General features: G+C 31.6%; 1 protein-coding gene across 1 annotated transcript; it reads right to left on the reverse strand.

Annotated features, from left to right (window-relative positions):
• Positions 1-1,338: 1,338 nt before the first annotated feature.
• Positions 1,339-17,495, reverse strand: LOC113513171 (uncharacterized). The gene is made up of 6 exons (XM_052895092.1): positions 17,271-17,495; positions 16,044-16,199; positions 13,194-13,337; positions 8,429-8,618; positions 7,870-8,040; positions 1,339-5,515 (listed from the first exon to the last, which is right to left on the reverse strand). Exons 1-6 carry the CDS (start codon positions 17,279-17,281, stop codon positions 5,147-5,149), a joined length of 1,041 nt encoding a protein of 346 aa, XP_052751052.1. The 5' UTR covers positions 17,282-17,495; the 3' UTR covers positions 1,339-5,146.
• Positions 17,496-18,173: the final 678 nt, after the last annotated feature.

Genomic DNA, 18,173 nt, shown 5'->3' on the forward strand with positions numbered 1-18,173 from the left:
CAACCCCTGTTTTTAATCGCGATTTTTATATTGCTATCTTGGTTACAAGATAGCAATCGAATATAATAATTGTAGTACGAAAAATTTTCATATATAGTTCTCGAAATAATGAATGTGGTAAAATAATGTTTGCCAAGTCAGCTAGTTGTATATAAAAGGGATCATACACAAATAGAAGTGTCTGATATTGCTAGTTTTTGTAGTAGGTGTGAGAAGAGTGTGAAAACGCTTTTTTAAGGTCTTGGGATTGTTATTAATTGACTATAATATGACTTTGAGTATAGAACGCTGAGCTGAGCTGAGCTGAGCAGTTTTATTAACACGGTCCTAACTGCAGATCCCCACATATTTATTAACAGGAGATACATAAAATACAGGAAAGAAGACGGCAAAAGATATAAGTAAGAATTCAGTACCCATTAGAAATCTTGAAACTTATTTTAGTGAAATTTTATTTTAAACTAAATAAAAAGCGTTCGTAAATAATATACGACAACGTCCCAATTATATATCAATCTTCAGAAACATGAAAACAATTAAACATTTTTGCTCATGAGATATTTATGGTTAATATTTTACTGAAATAGGTGTTATTTTATGGAAATCCATATCGCTGGTCATTTGATAAAAATATTTTGTTTAACTTCGCTAATATTTTACACCAGATGTTTTACAAGTTTCTTTATTAGCCATTTATCTCCGATTGTCATTTCATTCATGGACATTTTGTTATACAAGTTTCAGCTCTAGATAAGTATATAGTTTAGTGTCACGAATCCGATTGAAACAAAGCTGTATAAAAATAATCCTTTGACTTCTTTTAAATATTATAACAACAGCAACCAGAAACAACAGAAATTTTCAAAAAATGTAATTTTCGCGCTATTATCTAATTTAGATTCTTATAAATGTTTTCATAGGTATATTCATTTGTATTTAAATAAATAATTATGTCATTATTTTCACCATTAAAAGTTAGAAAACTATTTAATAAAATTTAGTATTTTAAAAAGTGTTATAAAATAATGTGTACCACCAAAAGCTTTGAAACTTGATATGATCATCAGTAACCAAATAAAAAAATATTGAACTTTCATATTTGCTGTATAGAAATTGTTTGAAAAATGCGGTAAGCAGATTATTAGTATTTTCTTTGAAGTGTAACCTTTTCCAAGAATAGAACATTGAGAAAAACAAACTATATGAAGATGGAAACATAGATGATAGTTGCCCTTTTTAATTTAGTTTCTAATAACCGAAAATAAGTAATAATGTATTAAAATATATTCTTAAGTTATGATTAAAAACCAAAGGGAATAGGGAAATAAAAAACAAATAGGTTAAGTACTATTTATTTTTCTTTAGTAATTATTTTAGCAATAGGTAACAAAAGTTCATGTTATAGTACAATATTGTTATTCAATGTTATTGTATGTTAGATATTGTTACTTATATGATACCTATGTAAGGTATCATATTGATTTCATTTTATACAAACTGAAATTTCTACTACAGTAACTATTTATATTTTTACTTAGAAGACAATTTTATTTCAAAAATACAAATATAAGTACAACCAAGGAATATACAATTTTGCTTACAGAACTGTAAGGAGTCAAACTAAAAATTCAAAAATAAATAAAATCTCCAAGGAGAAAAAGTATGTTTTTAATAAAGTACAATGTAAAATAAATCTCAAAACATATTCTGGTCCTGTCACTCGCAGTATAAGTAAACTTGTTAAACAGAGCAACTTCGTTATTATTGAGATTTATAGGTGCATGCCTTTGCTAGGCAATGAGAGTGAAACTGCACCTAATTGGGACATACATATTGTGCGATTTGATCTTATTTTTATGTAATAATTATTTTGTATAACAAAATATTATTTTTAAGTGTTGATTAATTTTTGAGATGATTCTCATTATAGGGTGTATATATCAAAAGCTTTTATCTTACCAAAAAACCTAAGGTTATATGTAAAACAAAGTTAATGTGCCACTTTCATCATGGATTCTTAATATCCTTCATATTTAAAAAATATAGTTTAACAAATTATGACTTGATTGTTATATATACCTAGTAAGTATTAAATTACTATTAACATTATAATGTTAATAGTAATTTAACTTAAATAGTAAAAGTAAATACTACAGTATTTTTTAATCTATTTAATACCTACTAGGAATATAGTAATATCATTTTCCTGGCGTGAAATGCAAAAAATTCTACAAATTTGTTTATTTTATTCTATTTATTATTATTCATTGTAAGACTAATAATTACTAATAATAATCGTTGCATTTTCTTGTTTAAAATAAAAATGACTGCATATTTATGATAATTTCTGTTTAATAATGCCAATTTTATTTATCACCCCAAAATAACAGTACTTGTAAAACAACAGTAACTGTACAGTTGTTTTACAGGTACTATTATTTTGGATAGATAATTTTTTACCTGCCATTTATATACATCTTGATTGGATATATACTACACAAACATAATCTATTTAATTCCCTCTAATTTTTAATGGTTGAGGTGGCAAGATAGATTAATTTGAATAGGAACATGTTTAGTAACTACTACAAATATCAATTTAGTATGTGAATATAATTGCACAGTATATGGCAATTCTATGCAGTGTAGCCCCACCATAAAATGAGCTTTCCCTTCCTCTTGCATGGGTGTAGTAAAAAGCGACTAAGGGAACTTAATAGACGAGGGATGACAGCATCCCTCTTAAAACATAACCAAAGCCTAACTGCAGTTGCCAATCCATCTGCCAACCATGACAACTATTGGCAAAACCTCCAATAGAGTGAGGCCTATGTTTAGCAGTGGTTGGTTTATGGCTGTTATGATACTGATGATGATGATGGCAATTTTACAATAATAAATAACAATAATCATTCTTCTTTATAGATGTACATACCTGTATATAGAAGTAGCACATAAAAAACTATTGAGGTTTAAATTTATTTCCATTCATATCCAGAAGATCCATAAGATGATATTTTTATCTCAAGTTATGTCTTATGATTTGAATTGTATCATGATTTAAGCAAAATTATAATACTTATGCAAACATAAAACAGTCCTTAATTTGATCACTTTCAAGGAGTTTTTATTACTACAGGGAAGACAAGGTTATTTTGCTTTATGTTTTTAATATAGTAACTATATACGGTATTATGCCTCCTATCTATCTATCCATTTAAGAGCTGCGCTCTTGTCGGTATTATGCCTCCATACCTTATAAAATACAGAACTATATTATTACTTAAAAAAAGAAGAATAGGGATTCACTCATTTTAATTTTATTAGTCCACTTTTTTCACCTTTATGTAATGCAAATCTAATTTAATGTTCAAACAAATTTTTTATCTTTTGTTTGAAAAACAAAAATTAAATAGCTGGTTTTCTTGCCCATTCTTTTCAGCTAAAATTGCATTCCGAATTGGGTGGTAGAATCATACAAAAATACTATTTGCAAATGCTTAAAATTAAGTTAACTTGAATAAAAATTTATACTAATCTATTTTAAAGGACAAAACATACTCCTGGGAACTGTGATGTAAACAAAATAATTGGTATTGCTCCTAAATAGAAAAAATAGATTTTTATAATTGGAAAATCTAATGTACCATTTTAAAACTTTCTAATTCTTTTATGAAGCAACAATGTGTTTTAATCTGAAAGCACAAGTATATCTCTGACTCATCAGGCATAAATTAGAAAATAATTAATCTATCTTTGTAAAAAAAAGCTATGGCCCATGTGTCTTGCTTATTACACCTTATGGTCAGACGATACAGGATAGGTACCTACACCCCCTCTTCGTCACATCTACATATTGTCAAATCATACATTCCCTGTAATTTATTCCAAATAAACTATTTTTTCATGTATATTCTACTTATATTTTCATTCTTTGCAGATATACACGTAAAATTATTACTGGTCCTGTTACTCATGCACTTGTACGTGTCTCCCTCTAGTGTCGACAACTAAGAATTAAAAATATATTCTATGTATCGATTATTATATACTGATATGATTATGGAATTGTGCGATAGGTACAATACAGTACAAACTATTATATATTATTGCCATAAAAAAAAAAATAGTTTTGTGGTCCATCAAAAAGTTTCAGTTATAACTAATTTATTCGAATTTCATATCACTAATAAAAAATGATAGTTCACAATATCAGAAGTTAGGACGTACTGTTCATAATTGTTTATCAACAAACATTTGACACGCTCTACTTATAACTTCTATACACATTATTGCCAATTACAATATACATATATCACTCAGTATATATATATACACAATTCTCCTCTGTATACTACGTTAGAGCCTGGATTTTTAATTTTGAGATACATTACTAACATAATTATATCAACTATTCTATATTTTTATGTATTTGGACATAATTATGCAAACTAGACAATAAAGGCGATGGTTACCAGAAAACTTCTTTAAAAATATTTAGAAAAAACGTTGAAAATTTTTAATTTATTTTGAAAATATTCAACTGAAATTAAAACTATTGCAAAATGAACGCGAATGATCAAAACCCTGTTTGCATAACTGTCCAAGTTTCAAAAGCGATTACTTATATACATTATCTACAGTCCAGTTTACTTTATCTTGATTATTGTTGTAGCCAATTCTACTTTGGAAGTGCTGCTTCCAAAGCCAACACCTCAGAGTACGGAACAAAAAAGATAAATGGACACAAACTTGAAGGCACTAAAGAACTTTCTTAAACAGAATAAGAAACATTCTAAATTATTCTTCAATAATGATTTCACGTTTTAGATTTTTTGAAGCTAGCAACATCAAGGGTAGTTATTTAGGTAGGGAAAGGACTTTCGTCATTTTATCTACCTACATAAAAATGCATTCAAACTAATCACTTGAAAATGAAAATTACATAAAAAGTACAATCAAATAAACATGATTAATCGACAATGCTCTAAAAAAAAGGCAATGTTATTTCCAAAAATCATTCCAATAATCTACACCGAAACTTTTGGTCAATGGTCCTTGAAACAAAGTTTGGGGATTGGGTATGAAGCAAGTATCAGTATTGTGCGCTCCGGGTTTGTTCCGCATCCTGAGGCCAGCGTCCACTTTAGCTCTCTTTAAAATCACTCTCGCCACTGAACGTACATCCTGAATGCTGTATAATATGTGTTGCGGCATATATACCACATTTGACGCACGTCGCATATGACTTTCCCAGTACTAATTGGCTTAGAAAACCGCCCGTGAACGCGTCCCCGGCTCCATTCGTATCCACTATCTGTTCCCTGGACAACACATTGACGGGTATCAGGTTGATTTTACCGTTCTCCACCAGTATAACGGGATCTTTACCCTGGGTGATGACCACCACTCGCTGTCTCTCCTTGTTGAGTTTGGGTGCGGCTGCTATTTTCAACGCGATCTCCTGGAGACCCGTTTCGTTTATGTTGAACGCTTTCGCGAACGCGTCTGCCTCCTGTAAATGAGAATATTTTTACTTTAATTAGTAAAATATATGCTATAAAACACCAAAGGTATAATCGCATAATAATTATATGTCTTGATACCATCGTCACCCTTTTACCATAGTACCTTTTGCCATAGAGCTGAACATAGAAGAAAAAGAGCCATAGACATAAAATAGCAATAAATGATTGAATTTAATTGAACCCTTATCTCTTGGGTGCTGGTATACCTACTACTACTGTTCGTGCATCCTGTTCATTTCTACCTCGTACATCTAAGTTGCAGAAAGAGCTCCCGTCTTCAGTTTTCCCTTCGCAATATAATATGGGGAATTTCAAAAAACGTGTCAACAAACATTTAAAATGTCGGCACAAGCAACTATTCTCGTCTTGTAGGTGCTTACGGATAACGGTAGCCGCTTTCCATCAGGTTGAACCGTCAACCGTTTGTCAAAGTAACAATAAAAAAAAACCACAGCTTGGTCATTTCCTACTACTATATAATGTATGGATAAACACATAGTTTGTTTTCAATCAATCAATTGTTTATTTACATAAACATGAGTACAGTTATAAGTTTGATTAACATCAAATGATTAATTATAGCGCTCTATAACTAGAGCGCTATAATTAATCATCGTGGAATGTACAAATATTATTTTTACACTAGTTGCTGCCCGCGACTTTGTCCGCGTGGTATTTGTTACTCCTGTTTAGTATGTATCGATGTATGTATGTACCTACTTATTTATTATGTCTGGGAAACTGGATCAAAATTAAGAAATGACATGTCGTTCTCACTCTTTGTTTTAAGTTAAAATGACTTCACTTAAGTAGGTTGTGTACTAAGCTGTGTAAGTTTTTATAGTTTTTTAACTATCCCACCGGGAACTCTTTAATTTTCCGTGATTAACAGTATCTAAAATGTTGACCGGGGATGTAAGGCACCAGCATACAAAATATCATTTAAAGTTTCCGAGATTAGCCCGTACAAACAGACTGGGAAACAAAAAAGTTGCAAAAATCTGGATATGTTCTTTTTCAATTCTATCATCCCCCTGACTCAGTATTTAGCATTTTTTTTCTACGTGCAGACATTCGAAATTATTATCTTTATTTATTTATTTATTTACTTTATTGTACACACGAGTTTTTATAAAAAATATGACAGTGGTAATCAAATGTACAAAGGCGAGCTTAACTCTAATAGAGTTCTCTTCCAGCAAACCCAAAGTGGAAAGAAGCATCAATGTCAGCGGGTATAGCGGTGAACAATATTTTAATAATTTTTAATAAAACAATTACAATAATAAATAACTTATGTGAAAACAATTTCAATAATTGATGAAAAAAAAAACATAACAATAAAATAACCAAATTAATTATTTAATTCACAAGGAATTAAAATATGTAAATATAATTATATAGGAAATCAAGACGGTAACTTCTCCAATTATATAATAATGTATGACACAAGAACAGTACTATAATACAGACAAACAATGTTTTATCACCCAAAAGAACTATGTACAAATATGTGGCATCTTATCTTTTTTTTTTATTACATTTATCTATGTTCACACAGAGGCTGTTTTAGTAATTTATAAGTACTTACTCACTGTATTTATGTAATTAAATATTGAAATTTAAAATATTAAGTATTTAATAAATTTCTTTTATTATTACGTCAAAATGTATATTTACTTTATTTAAAAAAGGTTAAAACATTGAAACCTTATCTTGTATGTTTAATTTAATGTACTAGTTAAAATGAAAATCGACTTTTGGTAGGTAGGTGTTTTTTTATGCAACTTAGAATGACAAATAAACCCACCTAATGAATGGCCCACCTGATGGAGAGTGATAACCGTCGCCTATAGACATGAGCAGTACCATGGACATAACAGAGTATACTGTTTCGCCCACGATACCCGCCATGCGTTGCAATTCCTGAGGACTCGGGTGTTATTCATCTGTACCCTGTTAACTCAATGCAATATCCCACCCTTCAAACCGAAACACAGCCTTGCAAACACAACTGCTTCACGGTAGAAACACGAGTGGGACAGAGGTGCCCAAGCAAACGACTTTTGTAGTCTTCTTCTAATAAATATATAGGTATATTATTAAAAGGAATTGTTTCGGTTCGTGATAATGAAGGCTATCTATGTGCTTTTAAAATAATCCTGTATATTCTATCTTTACACATACTTTCTTGGCGTCGAGGGGTAGGAAAAGAGAACCTGAGTACCTGAGTTCCGTCGCGTTTGCAGCCTTAATGGCCACTTTTTCAAATGTAAAAATGTCCACCCGTTCGACGCCGGGACGGGCCGCTAGTAAAACATAAAAAAACTATAAGTATTACCGATTCATTTCCAAAGAGCACGTCCACGTACGGCAACAATTTCTCGAGGGGCTCCTTGTAGAACTGCGACACGAATGGCGCGCTGAGATTCATGATGAACGTAAGCTTGTTTGTGTGAGCGTGCGTCGCTAACAGCTGGATCGACTCCGGGGACACCGCCACGAAGAAACCCTGCAATCAAACAGACGAACACCGTACAAAAGTTGTGAGCACGGGTACCTCTGTTCCATTCGTATTTCTGCCACGAAGCAGCTGCAGTTGCATGCTATATAATTATCGTCATTTCAGCCATTATCTGTCTACTGCTGGACATAGTCCTATATATATATATATTGGGTGGCTTGCCAGTAGTTTCCACGCTTGGCAGGCGGGTTGGCAACCGCAGTTTGCCTTTTGCTAATGTTTTAAGACGCTACTGTCCAGCCCTCCACCATAAGTTTCCTTAGTCGCCTCATACGACACCCACGGAAAAGGAAGTGGTGGCCTATTCTATGTCCACCACGAGGCTATAGTCACACTAAACTGTCGTTAGTTACGAAGCAGTTTTAAAGTCTCTTACCGTCGCATAGAAGAACCGGGCTGCCTCGATGCTCTTCCTGCATTCTTCTTTAGCCAAATGGTCAGGGGTGAACTTCTGCGCGGCCGCCAAGTTGGCGCACAGAGATCTGTGCGTGCCAGTGACCAGCACCGCGCATGTGCCAGTCGGCGCCTCGCTCGTCTCCTGGTACCGGACTGTCACGCCATCTGCACTAAAATAATCGCACTCATTTCAGATGACATTTGCTTACTCACGCTGACAACGGGAGAGGATGGGAATTCTTTACAGAGTATAATATAATGTATAAATTAAAAATTCTTCCACTAAAAAAACACCGATTTCAATTAAAAAAAAAAAAAAACAATATTTTGTTTTAAAACTACAAAACCAATTTTACTAATAATAATAATAATTTTTATTTCAGACTTTTTGGTCCATTAAATATTTATTAGTAACAATATTCTTAAAAACTAATGTTAGTAAATTTACATACACAATACACATACACACACATACAATATATTAAGCAGTATACAGATAATTACCGCTGCACAATTCCATTGGAAATTGCGCAGCAGTGATTAACGTACACACAGTCCAGCCTGCTTGCTATCATACTCAGGATGCTGTTGGCGCTGGCACGTACGTAAAAATAAAATTAAATTAAAATCTGAAAGTATATCTTTTCCGTTAATTCGGTTTATAAAAGACGCAGTTATAAGACAACAAACTTAAAACCGAATTTGGAACATCGTGTTCCTTTTTGGAAGGCAGTTAAAAAGAGAAATCATGAAACCTCAAAAACTGATTATCGACCTTTGAATAAGTAAAATAAAATAAAATTAAGTATGTAAATTCCTATTAAGGTGCATACATCTAAGAAAAAATCCCAAAGTTGACCCCTTAAACGGGAAATAATGTACGAAGCCGCGAGAAATCATTGTTTATTATTCATCTAATAAAACATCATCTGCTCTCATTATCCATTATTAAGTACTTTATTAAAACCGCAATCACGATCTCAGTGTAGATTGACCTTCTGTGCTAATTAAGTGCGAGTTACGTGTATAAAATAACTACAGATTTTTTTTTTATACAACTTAGAATGGCAAACAAGCTAACGGTCCACCTGATGGAAAGTGGTAACCGTCGCCTATAGAGATTAGCAGTACTATGAACATAACAGAGTATACTGTTTCGCCCATGATACCCCCATGCGAACAAACTGCTTTCACGGTACACGAATGGATCAAAGGTGACCAAGCAAACAATTTAAACCAGTATAAAAAGGGGGGGAAAGGATTGTTAGTTATAAGGACTAGCTAGCAATATACCCTGTCAGGTCGACCTCCACGTGGTCCCCGCTGGAAACCATCGTACTAAATTCCAAGTGTATTTATTACGATGGGCTAACCTGACCTGCCTTTTTATTCTCTGCTTTCATTGTCACCTATCATTCCTCGCTGGTGGCCCGCCAGCGTATACCGTTAGCGCAGGTGGGGTTACTATTTCAATACCATTCATAAAAAAAAAAACTACATCCTATTCATACCTAGTATCTACTTGTATACATATATTATATTAGTAAGGTAATATATCAACGGAAACAAGCGTGAGATCATATGGGATCAAATGTTATCGCAGGATCCGACTGTCTGACGGCGTATCTTTATTTCAACTCCACGCTATTTACATCATTGTTGATTGACACATATTGAGAGAAATAAAATAGGTATTAAGCATTATTATTAACACTACTTACTTATAAATAAATCCGTAAGTTATATTTATACTACTTACATAATTAAAGTATATAAAAATACCAGTAGCATCCAACTAATATTATAAACTGTTATGTCCATGGTACTGCTCATGTCTATCGGCGACGGTTATCACTTTCCATCGTGTGTGCCGTCAGCTTGTTTGTCATTCTAAGTTGTATAAAAAAAAAAACTAGCTATCGCCCGCGACTTCGTCCGTGTGGCCGGGACATATTTACTAACCGCAGTAAAAAGTAACCTCCAACCCATATAGTACGGATTGTGGTCACCCATCCTAGTTGAAACCACGGTCGGGGTTGCTTCACTTGCATTAGCGCTATGACCTCTAAGCAATCACTCACTCCTCATTGTATTATAACACTTGAATGATAATTACGTACCTAATATCTTCATAAAGTTTCAGCCAATTCAACTAATTTGTTATTTTATTTATTTATTTATTTATTTAACTCTTTATTGCACCATAAATAAAAATATACAATGACAAGTGAATAATTCAAATGAAATACAGTAACATAAATACAGATTGAAATATACACATAAAGGTATAGATTGCCTATTTTTTTTTTACAAATTAATATCTATCACCACGCAGACAAAATCGGGAGCACAGCTAGTTTAAAATAAAATTAATTTGCATTTTTAAACAAAAATATATCGTTTTATTTTCTTGTCTAAACAAGGTTATTATAGTAGTACCTACTAATAATGAACAAGTTTGCAATTTTTTCCTTATATCAATTGCAAGCAGATACGATGCATACAACAAATAAGTACCTATATATTGATAGATATTGATCAAACATGTATGTTATCGACTGATTATATTATTGTATTGTCCTTGATACAAGGGTAATTATTAGATATTCAAATTTTACAAATAAATCAGTGCATAAATGCAGTAGACAATGAATTGGTAACATAGTCGTAGCTGCGGGGGGGGGGGGGGGGGGGCATTGAAGGGCAATGCCCTACCTTAAAAAGCTCCAATACCCTACCTTAAAATTAGACAGATTCGCTTTTTCGAAGTCACTTAATTATGGCTTCTGCCCTACCAAAAAGTTATTTTGCCCTACCTCAAATTTGGGTCCAGCTACGGCCCTGATTGGTAATATATGACGTAACATCATATTAAACGTAATCGTATCGTGGAATATATCACCATTATTGGGTAATAAAAATAAAAAAAAAAATTCGACTAAATTGAATACCTTCTACTTTTTGAAATCGATTGAAAATATACTCTGAACTAGTCTCGCTGATCTGATGCCCCTGGGCAAAATATTTATTTTCTATTTTTTTTTTGCCATGATTCCACGAGACTACTTTTTTTATACAACTTAGAATGGCAAACAAACTGACGGCCCACCTGATGGAAAGTGGTAACCGTCGTCTATAGACATGACCAGACAGACAACAGAGTATACTGTTTCGCCCATAACACCCCCCATGCATTGCTATTCCTGAGGACTCAGATGTGATTCCTCTGTACCCTGTTAATAATGTTAAAAAAAATATATGTTAATAACTTTTGGGCTGTGTTGGGAATTTCCATCAGTCATACTGAGAAAAACTTAAAAAATTTTTCAAGGTATCATGTATTTACTTTATTTATCTTTGACTTTATATACGGTATTAATAATAAGTATATAACAATCTTTACAATTATCTTCGAATGTAAATACTCACTCAATTATAAGCTATGTTATCATGTTATTAAATATATGTTGAATATGTATTAAATATATATGTATTTAGTATTGCATATTTCCAAGTACACAACAAGTAGCACATTTGGAAATCTTCCAATTACCTATTTATTTCACATCAGCTTACAAAACCATTTGGCTGGTCCCGGCATAGAATGGGCCCCGCCTTCCTTGTCCATGGGTGTTGTAAGAGACAACTAATGGAACTCAATAGTCGAATGGGCAGCAGCAACAAATACAATAAAATAAATCAAATTAACAAATAATAATATAATAAATCTCTACATCTCCCTACAAAAGGTTGCCATATTAAATACTTGCAGAATATATATATTGACACATTTGGACTCAGTTATTATCAATATCGCAGACAATTGTATAAAATAATGTAATATTTAGAAATTTCTTATATAATTTTTTTTTGTTTTTTATTTAACTTTCTTTATGTTTATGTTTATTTTTATGTTTAATTTTTTTACTAATAGTTGCAATCGAATGGCTTTGTTGCAGTCGCATTTATTATTGGATCGTGCTGTGTGCACATGGTGTGGCAAGTTTACGTGATCAATACATTAATGTACTTGCATGTTATAATTTAAGTTATTTGTAAACTTCTGTTATGTGCGCCTAATAAATAAATAGAATAGTCAGAAAATTCTTAAATATAGATGAGGATAAAATAGCTACCCGTTATACACAAGCATAAGCTTCCATACAAAACATACACACTGCACTTACCCGTAAGTGTAGTATATTTACCAGCGATAAAAGCTAAAAAATTTAAAAGACAAGTACAAAAATTACACATATAAGGAAAGGTTTGCCAGTTACGACACCCACGGGAAAGAAAGAGATGACCTATTCTATACCGGGACCACATAGCTAACTTGTTACTTAGTCGCAATTAAACAGATGAACTGGGGGTCTACCATGAAATGAAATTCCAAATTTTCGGGCTCAATTTCGTGTTTTCGTTCGTACCAAAATCGACCCTATAAATGGAGCTTAACATTTCATTTGTCACAAATCCTACCATAAAAGTAAAAAGGAACGATACTTTAGCATTTTTAATATTTTTAAACGGTACGTATCATGTAATTTTAACATCAAATTTGTGTTTCGTTCGGATCCGAAATTTCGGAAAACATTTCATGGTAGGCCTTCTGATTTCAATTAAAATTGCTGCATGTGTAATGTAGATTATATACTAAGTTAATACACAGGATACTTTATGTGCTAATGGACACTGGGACAATTGCGGCAAACAATTAGTATTAAATAAATAAATACACTTACATTGCTCTCTGCTTCAGGATAGACGCGTAGTCATCGCACCCCACACAACCGAAGTATGTACATACGTTTGGTTTCTTGAGGATCCACTGCGCCACGCGCAACGTGTTCTGTGCACTGCCGCCGGCGATGAACTCAGCGTTGTATCTAAAAGGGTACAGTCAATCAATGATATAGATAGATAGATACTCTTTATTGTTACCTCGAAAAGATTACAATAGTAAATTTATTATAAATATAAACAATTACAAGGAACAATCACAGTGAGAAAACAATGGGCGACCTTATCGCTAAAAGCGATCTCTTCCAGGCAACCTTTGAATGGAGAGGATGATAGAATAAAATCTGATAGCTGGTGAAAGGGGATTATTAGTAATAAAAACTAGCAGTACTTAGTCCCTATGCTAAGTCCCTAAGGTGGTCTTAGCGGCTAGCAATCCAGACCGGTCCAGTCGACCTCCATACGGTCCCTCGTACTAACAATGGTGGTTACTTCCTGATTTTTATTAACTGGTGCCCCGCCAGCGCATACAATTAGCGCAAACGGGGTTACCATCATCTCAAAAATAATTTATGTTCCAAAAAAAAAATCGAATTCAATTGTGATAAAACCAGTTATTTTGATTTAAAAACTAAATTACTAAACCGATTTTGATAAATTTTCTAAGGGTCTAACCTGAAAGTATATTCTTTCAGATAAAAAAAAAGAATTTTCCAAAGTTATAACTAACGGAGTTATGAGGTAACAAACATAAAAAAAAAACAATCAAAAACATCCTCTTTTTTTAAGTCGATTGAAAAAATTACAGGACCGAACTATTTACAGTGTGTTAATAAATACTACATACAACTCACACAATATAATATTAAAGACAGGGTAATTTTGAATTTACAATTATAAATTTTAAAAATAGGTTTATCATAACATCAGAATATTGGGCATGAATATTCCTCAAAACTTGAGGCTGCCTTTACTATGTCAGCCAATTGTTTTGGTAAGATCGTTTTAATTCGAGTTTTCTTTCTCTCTTACTTTCTTTTCTCTATTACCTCTTACAACATCCAGAAGGGATAAAAAATAATTGTCTCAAAAAAATGGCTTCAACTATGAGAAAACCAATTATTTTAATATAAAAATTAAACTACTAAACCGATTTTGATAAAATTTCTACTCGATCGAACTGTAATTATATCCTTTCAGATAAAAAAAAAAGATTTTCAAAAGCTGTTTGTTATTGGCCAAACACCGCTTTACTTTATAAGGGGAGGAGAGAGGGCTATGTATTTTTTAATTCCACAGTTTATTATTATTAGAACTGTTAACTAAATAAATTGGTTTAAAGGAATATGCAGGGGGAAAAAATATGCAGTTATATGCACATATTAAAAATTCCTGATGATAAAAAAAAAAAGGAAAAAAAAATTCCTGATGAGTAGACAATATGTTCAGAGTATATTGAGTGTATAGATATAGAGAGTATATATATATAGTAAGAATACTCAAGTTTGCTTTGAGTATTCTCAATAAATGTATTGTATACTAGAGATCCGGCCCGGCTTCGCACAGGTAGATAGAATTTTCAAAAATAATTATTATTCTATATTACTTGTTTATGGTGTAGCTTTCTATAGGTGAAAGAATTTTTTAAATTGACTAAATAGTTTTTGAGTTTATCCATCAGAAACAATACATATAAAACTGACGGTGTTCATCTGATGGAAAATGGTAATCATCTCCTATGGGACATTAATAGTAACAGTAATAAAAGAAAAAGCAGTAAGTTAGTTCTTTACTAAAATTATAAATTTTTAATAAATTTTTCCATTTTAATTTTATTATGATTTAGCATTGAAAAATACACACAACTTTAAATTTTCATCGTTTTACGATCAACCCCTGTCTTTTAATCGCGATTTTTATATTTCTCAATAAGTGGTAAAACAACGTTTACGGGGTCAGCTAGTATATATATATATATAGAAATGGGTGCTTTTATACTTTTTTAAATAATAAAGTGTACTAATGTACTCAATATTAACATGAAATGAAGCGATTCAAGCTACACAGCATGTTTTATTTCGTAATATCATATACATACACTAGAGAGACTTTGTACAAAAGTCGTTTACTTGACCACATCTGTCCAACAATCGACAAGAGTGAAATAATGGCTTGTATTAAATCAAGATAAGCTTGAATGATTTGACAAAGTTATTCTGGGAGGACTGTCTGTGGACCGCTCCTTATAATGTTAATTTTCACCTAAAGTACTATCTACTTATGGCCGTTATAAAGATGCGATTAAAAATAACATAAAGGAGAAAAAAATGTCTACTATAGTTCTGGTCAGTAAAGTGGTATCCTGTTATTGTAGTCTAGAATCTGAGATGTGTGTGAGCATGCAGATGTAAGTGTATGTGTTCTGTCGCATAAATAAACTCTAATAACAAAAAATCTATTGAGATTTCAAACAACATTCTTTTAACGTTATCACTTGCAGTTACCTGGGCTCTAAGCTCATGGATTTGTTTTCTGCGCATCTGGGAACCCATTATATTTATATAATAAATAAAGTGTATCTATTTTTTTTTATAATACTTATTTAAAGTCTATATTTTTTTTATTACATAATCTCTAATACCTCTAACCCATCAGGGATTACAATTAAAGGCATTTTTTTTTAATTTTATAATAGAAATGCATAAATATACAAACAGCCATACAAAATAAGTCAGTGTATTAAGTAATTAGATAACAATGATTATTTAATAACAACATGTTTTTTATTAATAATTTTTTTTGATAACAGCTATATTTATTAATTAAGCATAAGTTATATCAAAGATACTAACTGTTGAACCAGTTCTCTGTATAGTGACATATGCTTGGGCTCTGCCATGATAGCATCATCGGGATGCAAGTCATACTTCTTGAGTAGGTCCTCATCAACTGCGGCCGAGATGTCCAGCAGAGGGTTGCCAATGCCAATCAGCTGACTTTCACGCAAACTGAATAAACAAGCAAAGAGGTTGTCTTGAAAAGATTTCTATCAGCAATAATACTACCTTATTGGGGGGCAAAGGGATTATAAGTAATGAGGTCTAATAGCCTCATTGCTAATAATATACCCTGTAAGGCCAATCTCCATGCGGTTTCCCCCTGGAAACCATCATGGTTAATTCTTGTTTAACTCATCATAATGGGCCAATGGACCTGCATTCATTCTCACCTATCATCTTCCACTGTAAAAAGTAATCTATATCTTTCTCCATTCCATATGTATGTAGTATGTGTATACCAAATTTCATAGATAAGGTAACTAACTAACAAACTCACTTTCACATTAGTAATTATATTAGTAAAGACATTGTACAATGTAAATATATTAATAAAATAAAAAAAAACAATTTGAGAGTTGGTTTAGGCAGAAAATAATAATGTACAGAAAGTACATACTGGCAGTATAATATGATTACTTTTTCATAAGAAAACCAAATTTTTTTTAGAAAACATTAAAATATCTCAAATAAAATGTAAAGATAATAAATGCAAAAAAAAAAAAGAAATAAATGAATTTATTTACACAAAATTTTCATATATATAAATTTCTAAGTACAATAATTATTATTCAATTTATTATAAGGAGAATTATTTGTGAATAAAATTTAATACTATTCCTTAAGTATTTATAATAAATATTGAGGTATTTAATTCACTAGAAAGCATAAACAATTTTAGTAAAATATAAATTTGTACTCAATAAGCTTTACATTCTTCAGTATTATTTAAAAAAAAAATAGTTTAAGATTTTAAAATCATTTTATGACTGCAAAACCACAATTTACTTTAATTAATTTATTATTTACAGTTCATTTAATCATATCTAGATGTAGAAAAACATTAGGCTTTATCATACAGTTCAGAACAACAAATAGTAAACCTAAATCTTATGTTTTAATAAGGTCATACATTTTTTAAACGATTAAGACTATAACCAATGTAACATCTTCCACAATTAGGGCATGTTTAAAAGAATTCAACAAATAAGGATGTTGATAATAAGCGCAAAAGTGGCTCACCTGCTGCCCATTATGTAATGTTTGTATTATGCCGGCGAATATATAGAATTGAATTAAGTTGCTAGCTAAAGGAACAAATATATGGCACACACGCGAACTTTCCACACGGTCCACACGAGCGATCACCACATGCTTTCCGCGTTAATGGAAATTTAAAAGCGTGCTATCTGTTAAAGCGGCTACAAGAATGAAGGAAAGTAAACGAAAGTGACTACAAGCAGAACGACAACAGACGGCTGAACTAAACTGACAGCTTTGACACTAATCAAACTGACAGCGCCAACCACTGACAGTATAATTGTGATGCAGCCTTCTTTCTTTAATAAAAACTCCGTCAACGATCTATGTTGGAAATCTTATCTTTCATAATATGAATTATTTACAGTATATATATTATTTATAGTATATATATTTCTCATATTATGAGAAATTATAATAAATTGAAAATTTATATATTTTTTCACAAAAAATAAAATTCCAATTTAATAATATAGCGCAATTATTATAATAAGAATTAGGGAAAAAGCTCAACTAGCTATTGCATTAAAATATAATGTGTACAAATAAAACTTTTAGTAGGTTTGCTTTAGAACTGCTTTACATTTAATACTCTATATTATAAACCGTAATAGTTTTGCTAAACTATCAAAATTATAATTTTAGAGATAAGGAAATAATGATATGAGAGAATCGACCTCTATATTAAAATATCTAAATCATCACCTTTCTACCCTTATCTAAATTATTATTTGGGGTCGGCGTAACATGTTATCTAAATAAGTAACAATAATATTTAATTTACGAAATAGTATAAAAACTTCATTATCCTAATTGCAATGCACTAAATACTGCCCGACTGATTTTATTCTAAAAGTACTCAAATGTACATTATCTACATTAATA

The sequence above is a fragment of the Galleria mellonella genome, unplaced genomic scaffold (assembly GCF_026898425.1).
Source record: "Galleria mellonella isolate WM207_F2 unplaced genomic scaffold, CSIRO_AGI_GalMel_v1 utg266, whole genome shotgun sequence".
Taxonomy (NCBI): domain Eukaryota; kingdom Metazoa; phylum Arthropoda; class Insecta; order Lepidoptera; family Pyralidae; genus Galleria; species Galleria mellonella.

Excerpts from the sequence above, each read along its gene's own strand:
- LOC113513171 (XM_052895092.1), bottom strand. Across the intron at positions 13,338-16,043 it reads TACAGAGAACTGGTTCAACA|ATACAACGCTGAGTTCATCG; the intron begins GTTAGTATCTTT and ends GTACCCTTTTAG. Across the intron at positions 8,619-13,193 it reads ATCCTGAAGCAGAGAGCAAT|TGCAGATGGCGTGACAGTCC; the intron begins GTAAGTGTATTT and ends CGATTATTTTAG.